Genomic DNA, 7,518 nt, shown 5'->3' with positions numbered 1-7,518 from the left:
TCTCTGAGCAGCGACGGTTTCCTCTCTGGCTGCCAAACCCGCTGAAACGAAGTCTCAGAACTCGCAAAGAGTCTAAGAAAACCGATAAAAAGACATCCTGAGCCTTCTTGCGGACTGCTAGAAAACCGCGCTGTGACAGGACTGGGCGGAGAAACCTTTCGCTCATTGATTAGTGGTGCCGCGCGCCCCCTCGTGGCCCTCCAGTGAATCACGGAAACTCTCTATGGCCAAGATCTGTTTGCTAGTGGCAGGAGTCATGCTCTGCTCCATCCCTGCTTGTTCTCTTGACAACAAAGAAATCTCCAGACATTTGAGACAGATGAAAACGATCCCCTCTCAGTCATGCCTAGGGCACAGACACGACTTCAAGTTTCCTTGGAGAAGAGAGAATATCACCTCAATCCGGATGACTCAAGGCACCTGTTATCACCAAGTGATGCTCCAGCAGTTCTTCAACCTTTTCACCACGGAGAGCAGCTGGGGTGCTTGGAACAGCGCCCTCCTGGACAAACTACTCTCCAGCCTGGGTCAGAGCCTGGAAAAGCTGGGAGAAGTGACTCTGGATTGTCCCGATTTGGCAATTGATGTCCAGAAGTATTTCCAAGGAATCCATCTATACTTAAAGGGAAAGGCATACAGCCCCTGTGCCTGGGAGGTTGTCAGGGTGGAAATTGAAAAGTGCCTTTCCCTCATGTAAGAATCCTCAAGAAAAGTCAACAGATAAAATGAAAATTATACTTGTAACAACTCTCTACTCAATCAGATTGTTGTTTTCTCAACTCTCCAAAGTGAGCTGGACTTCTGTTTGCTTACAAGCTGAAAAATAAATGAAATAAAAATCGTAGTTTTACAAAAATAGAAAAACAAAGTCTCTTTTCTTAAATAAACAATTTTATAACACAATGTAAAAGATCTTTATGTATTTGGGGGTATTTACTATCTTCAACATCTGAAGGAAGGACTGACACACACCTGGTTCAACATAGAAACGATCCTCACAGACCAACAAGACCACATGCCTCCTGCAGGGCCACGTGGAGGACTCTCATTTCTGCTGTCATTGAGCCCTGAAATGAATCAGGTTGTCAAATGTTTTCTGGAATATTAAGTAACATCATGTTCTACACTATACACACTGGTTCCTCACAGATGCCAAAGCTGATCTATCTATGTATTTAACTACCTGGACATTTATTTATCTATTTTAATATTTATTTAACTATTTATAAATATTTACATTATTTTGTTGATAAAATACTAGGTATGTGTACTTATGGGAAAATGGATATTTTGTATTTAGTCCATTTATGATTTTTCTTCCTTTATTAAATTCTTACTCTAAAAGACTTAATTTTTTTTCATTAAAACAGAAACACCAATCCTGAATGGCAACCTGATTAAAAAATGCATTTTACAATGCCTTGAGCCCCCTTTAGGATTTGCACGCTAGAAGTAAAAATATTCTACCTTTAGCTATGTTGTTTGTTGCCCTGAGGAACTTGAAGTGAACATAACCACTCCAACGCTTTTTGTAACTCTGATTTTTTTAAAAATAAGTAACCTAAAAGCAGTGATGAAAATAAAAAATCCATTTTTCAGGATTTCATGAATTCTTGGGAAGGATTTTCTGCCTCTTGTTGGTTGTGGAATTTTTCCCCCCGGAAAACAATTGGAGAGATGCTTGAAGACGTTGTATTCAGTTGGCGAGAGGTCAGGTGAATATCCTATCCTCACAGTCAAATATCACAATCATTCACTTCCTCCCAGTGTAGAAATCCCTATTTCTCTCCTCATTCACTCTGCATGAAGGTGTCCTCTCCATTCAGACAGCTGTGTCCTTCTCCATTACGGTTTCTGGTTGTCAATTTCCCCTTAAGCCTGCAAACCACCAACTAAAAGCAGAACCTGAGATAGAGTTCTAGATCTGTCAGAGACTCTCCTATGACTTCACCTGCTCTGCCTGCCAAGCACTGCAGGTCCAGACTGCCCAGGCTCCCAGGGAAACACAGTACATAGAGGGAACCCCGCCCCCCAGTGAACAAGGGTGGCGACTCCAGGAGCTCCTCTGGGCGTCTACCTGGGCTCTTGCCCGTGCTGATTGCACTAGGAGGAACTCACCTAGTTCAAGAATCTCAGTTGCTCAAAAGCCCTAAGCACCGGAAACTTGGAGTTGAAAGTCAGCAGCAGCTTGAGAACTTGGAAGGAGAACAAAGATGTTTAATTGTTCACTGGAGCAGCAGCGGGTCCTCAGGACACGGAACAACACAGATGAAACACACTGAGGCAAGTGCTTCTCCACAGCACTCCTTTTCAGAGAATGAGAAGACTGACGTGGACGCTGAGGGACGGAGACAGAGCACGATGCCTGGCCTCTAGCTGTGTCCCCAGCACGGGTGACGTTCACACCACAGCAGCCTGCAGAGTCCTGGAAGGGGCGAGGGTCACTCCCTCATGCCGATTGTTTCTTCCTTAGAACCCAGCAAGTTATCACAGAGCAGGGCAAGAGGTGCCTGGGGACAGTGCAATCCAAGGAAGTTCTTAAATTCCATCATGGTGTCTTTGCATCTTTGAGAGACAAAATCAAACAAGATTGAATAGAAGGGACACAGGCAGGACTTTTAATACATTTAGCAACAGTGGGTCAGAGCTTTCCTCTCAGGACATATGTCAGTAACGTGCAAACTGGAAGAATACAATTTCTCAAAGTAACAAAGATCTTTGTGGAAATTCATGTATTTAATGTAGGCAATCTACATTAAATGTAGGCAATCTACATTAATGTAGAATCTATATGGTTCTCAGGACATTGATGGATCAATCAGCTTTCTCTTCTTTCTGGTTGGGAAATGTAGCACTCAGGAGCTATATGTAAAGTCAGAGGGACTTTTAAAATAATTTTATTTATTTATTCATTATTCACTGTGCTGGGTCTTCATTGCAGCACGGCCTTTTCTCTAGTTGTGGCTAAGGTGGGTCCTCTCTAGTTGGGGTGCACAGGCTCCTCACTCTGGTAGCTTCTCTCGTTGGGGAGCACAGATTCTAGTGCACTTGGCTTTGGTAGTGGTGGTCCCGGGGTCTAGAGCCCAGGCTCAATAGTTGTGGCACCTGGGCTCAGCTGGTCTGCAGCCCGTGGCATCCTCTAGGACCACATGTGGTCACATTGGCGGGTGGACTCCTTACCACTGAGCCCCCATGGAAGCCCCTCAGAGAACATTTAAAGTACATTGAGAGGTCTGGAAACCTTCTTGAGGATTAGGGTGCTAAACAAGTAAAAAACATGCTGATATTACTGCTAAAAATATCATTTCATTGACAAATTATTTTCTAAATAAGCTTTTCATCTCTATTCTATAGTATTACATAATGATGTTTGATAGGTTGACCAAGAAATTTTTAAAAAAAGATAACTCTACAAGACTTTGAGGCTTATTTCACAATTCAAGCCAGTCTCTCCCTGCTAAGGAGAACATTGTTCGCTGCTTCTGTCTAGGAAGCACATGTGTTCCTCCATCTTGGTCTCACACAGGCTTCCTCAACACCCACATCTTGAACAGAATTAGGAAAACAGTAGATGTTCTTCACTGGACTCCATCAGGAGACAACAGGATGACCGTCTGGACTGGAGGTGAGAAATGCAGGTGATTTCCTTTAGAATGAGAACAGCAGGTTACCTAAGGAGCTTACCTGGAAGGGGACCGTCAACCACTAAAAAACAACAACCCAAAACATGATTCCTGAGAGTGTATTTTATTGGGAGTACTTGCTGAGGACTGCAGGCTGGAGGTCAGCCTCTCCTCAGCTCTGAGAAACTGCCCCACGGACGTAGAGGAGGTCAGTATGCATGTGACTATGGTGAAGGGATGAGGTGCCGATCAACTCACATCTTGGGAGAAAGCGGCTGAGAATCAGGAGGAACAGATGTCTCTCTGAAAGATTTTAGAGCATTTCTATCCATGACAAGTTGTAACAATTGGGTTCATAAATTTCCTCTGGAAATTATCTAACTCTCTGCTGACCTGCTGTGTCAGATTTCCCAGAGCAGAGAGTGCCTCGTTCCTGATCTCCATTCTGAACTCCTATCAGGGCGTGTTGGAGGTCAGGGACTGCAGTGGGTAGTGACTTCATTCTGCAGAACCTGATGCTGAAAGATGTTTTCATTGTCATTCTGAAGGAGAAACATCAGAGCTCATGTGGCGAGGAACTGTAGGCTGCTTTTTCTTTGTTCTTAAACTCACAAGAAAGGTCAAGAATTTAAAATACATAGAAAGTAGGGCTTACCTCTCATAGGGTTAATAAAACTATTTTACTATATTTCATTGAAGAAAACACTCTTAAAAGCTAAGACTTCCTTCTGAGAGGCTTGTGTGATCAGACATCCCGAAACAGGGATTAAAATCAGGTCACAGCAGTGAAAGTGCTGGATCCTAACCACTAGACAATGAGCAAACTCCTGCTTTTCTTTTAGCTGGAAGAACAATCTATTTCCTTCCAACTACTTAATAGTAATTTTGTCTATTTATGATTAGATCTTACTTTTGCGGACTTCAGACCACACACTGTGGCCCCACAAAACAATAGATAGTGACCCTTTGGCATTTGAAATTGATGAAGGGGTCTTTCTCAACTCATTCTCCTCCTATCACTTATTTCACTGCTTCCTTAATGTCATGTTCATTTGCACCCTTCCTTTTTTGTTTAATGGGATCTTTCCGACAAATCAAAACCCCCAAGGTTTGCTCCTGAATCTTTGCTATGGTTGGAATAGTTCATTTGTCTAGATTTATATTTTTCTCCAGGAGTGTGACCCTAAGAGTTAATGAGAAGATTCATTTAAAATTCTAAAGAACTTGGAAAGTGACTAGTCCATTAGTAGCAGGAAATAAAATTCAGGTATTATTTTTAATATCACAATTACTATCATCCAGATTAAGATCAGGATGTTTTGGAATCGTTTAATTCCATTTCATTCTAGTTTTTTTCAAAGCAGCTTCTCATTGAGTGAGTGGATTTATTACCTAGACAGATGCTCAGCAAAGCTGGCTCCAAGACACTGACAGAGAGGGTTAGTATTCCAGCAATTGGCATTCCAGTTGTCCATCTCTTGTTAGGTGATGGGTTGGACTTCTTCCTTCTCTCCTGAAATGAATCCTACGTGCATTAATTGAAAGAAAAATGAGGTAGCTGATCTTGCAAAGCAAAGGACAGTCACCTGACCGGGACTTAACCTTCGTTGAGCTTCTGTCAGAAGCAGCAATGTCCCAGCCTTTCTGCTGTTCACACTGGCCTCATGCTTCCCCTCTGCCACAGCCTCATCCCCAGCTGTGCTGCACTGAAGTTTGCTAACTCAGAATACATCACTGTGCCAGGGAAAGTCACTTCCCTTCGTTCATGTTCAAACAACCAGACTTAGATTAGTTTTCTTTTTTGCCCACAAAAAAACTGGAATTTTACTTTCTAGGAACATGGCAAAGGGAAACAACAACAACAACAAAAACCTAAAGTATTAAACATGATAGAGATACAGCCCCTCTGCCTTCTTTACTTCGCTTTATTGTTCTTACCTCAACATGAAGCAGAACCGGGGCAGGAGCAGCAAGACAAATCCTGGCCAACAAGTCACTAAATGAATGGAGAAACTAAGTGAAAAATTATAGTCAAGTGAAGGAAAGAAGGTGATTTCTCCCTGAAGGAGTAGCCTGGTTCTCACCGTCCTTTGTTCTCAGAGGGAGAAAGAGACAGAGGAACAGAGAAGTGCAGTGGAATCAACTGCCTGAATGAATGACTGAAACTCACTAGAGTCTGTGACATAAGCTTCCAGTGAGAGCCAACACCATCACTAAATCTCCTTCCTCCAGCTCAGAAATTCTGAGGAGAAAAGTGTTGAACAGTTTAAGTAAAAGTGTTGAATAATAAAATCTTTCTAATTTGATTAACAAATATCCAATTGGATGGATCCTTTTGAAGTTATTGGGAAATAGGTAAAACTAATACTTTAAATTGATGACATTTTCTTTTAACATATTGTGAATACATAAACGAAAATCAAAGAAGGAAGTAAAACTATATAGAAACATTTAGAAAATGAAAATTACCATGATCCCTATTTAATGGTCTTGCTTAGAAAGCATGACATCAGAGGAGCTACCTCAAGGTGCAGCAGACGCCATCTCCACCAGCCCAGCAGCCACCTCATCCTCCCCATGGCCTTCGTGCTCTCTCTACTGATGGCCCTGGTGCTGGTCAGCTACGGCCCGGGAGGATCCCTGGGCTGTGACCTGTCTCAGAACCACATGCTGGCTGGCAGAAAGACCCTGAGGCTCCTGGGCCAAACGAGGAGGCTCTCCCCTCACTTCTGTCTGCAGGACAGAAAAGACTTCGCTTTTCCCCAGGAGATGGTGGAGGGCGGCCAGCTCCAGGAGGCCCAGGCCATCTCTGTGCTCCACGAGATGCTCCAGCAGAGCTTCAACCTCTTCCACACAGAGCGCTCCTCTGCTGCCTGGGACACCACCCTCCTGGAGCAGCTCCACACGGGACTCCATCAGCAGCTGGACGACCTGGATGCCTGCCTGGGGCAGGTGATGGGAGAGGAAGACTCTGCCCTGGGAAAGATGGGCCCCACGCTGGCCGTGAGGAGGTACTTCCAGGGAATCCATGTCTACCTGCAAGAGAAGGGATACAGCACCTGTGCCTGGGAAATCGTCAGATTGGAACTCATGAGATCCTTCTCTTCATCAACCAGCTTGCAAGAAAGGTTAAGAATGATGGATGGAGACGAGAACTCACCTTCACATGACTCTCACTGACTAAGATGCCACATAACCCTCGTATACTCACCTGTGTTCATTTCAGAAGACTCGGATTTCTGCTTTAGCCACAATGTTTCCTGAATTCAATCAGCAGTACTTTCTCTGTAGCAATAAGCAAGTAGATATAAAATGTATTCAACTGCACAGGGTTCAGTGGATAATGGATGACTGCTCTGATGTTATTTATGTTTATTTATGTACTTATTTTCTTTTATCTCATCATATTTATATTTTCATATAAAAAGTTTGTCTGCATTGTAATAAAGTTTAGAAAATATGTTCATTTATTTAATCTTGTAAGTTGTTTTACTTATTAAATTCTTATGAAAGTAAATTTGTTATTTCATTCAGTTCAGTTCAATTCAGTCACTTAGTCATGTGCAACTCTTGTGAACCCATGAACCGCAGCACGCTAGGCCTCTCAGTCCATCACCAACTGCCGGAGTCCACCGAAATCCATGTCCATTGAGTCGGTGATGCCATCCAACCATCTCATCCTCTGTCGCACCCTTCTCCTCCTGCCCTCAAACTTTCCCAGCATCAGGGTCTTTGGAAATGTGTCAGCTCTTCGCATCAGGTGGCCAAAGTATTGCAGTTTCAGCTTCAGCCTCAGTCCTTCCAGTGAACACCCAGGACTGATCTCCTGTAGGATGGACTGCTTGGACCTCCTTTCAGTCCAAAGGACTCTCAAGAGTCTTCTCTAACACTATAG

The 7,518-nt window shown here is 43.3% G+C and overlaps 2 protein-coding genes across 2 annotated transcripts; both read left to right on the top strand.

The window, feature by feature from the left end:
* The first annotated feature begins 223 nt into the window (after positions 1-223).
* On the top strand, positions 224-697 carry LOC133048978 (interferon alpha-1/13-like). Its single transcript, XM_061132967.1, has one exon. It carries the CDS (start codon positions 224-226, stop codon positions 695-697), a length of 474 nt encoding a protein of 157 aa, XP_060988950.1.
* Positions 698-6,200: 5,503 nt separating this feature from the next.
* On the top strand, positions 6,201-6,803 carry LOC133048742 (interferon omega-1-like). The gene has a single exon (XM_061132515.1). The coding sequence runs from the start codon at positions 6,201-6,203 to the stop codon at positions 6,801-6,803; it is 603 nt and encodes a 200-aa protein (XP_060988498.1).
* Positions 6,804-7,518: the final 715 nt, after the last annotated feature.

Source organism: Dama dama, chromosome 29 (assembly GCF_033118175.1).
Source record: "Dama dama isolate Ldn47 chromosome 29, ASM3311817v1, whole genome shotgun sequence".
NCBI classification, from domain to species: Eukaryota; Metazoa; Chordata; class Mammalia; order Artiodactyla; family Cervidae; genus Dama; species Dama dama.
The sequence above is the reverse complement of the archived record's forward strand: the minus strand, read 5'-3'. Positions and strand labels throughout refer to the sequence as shown.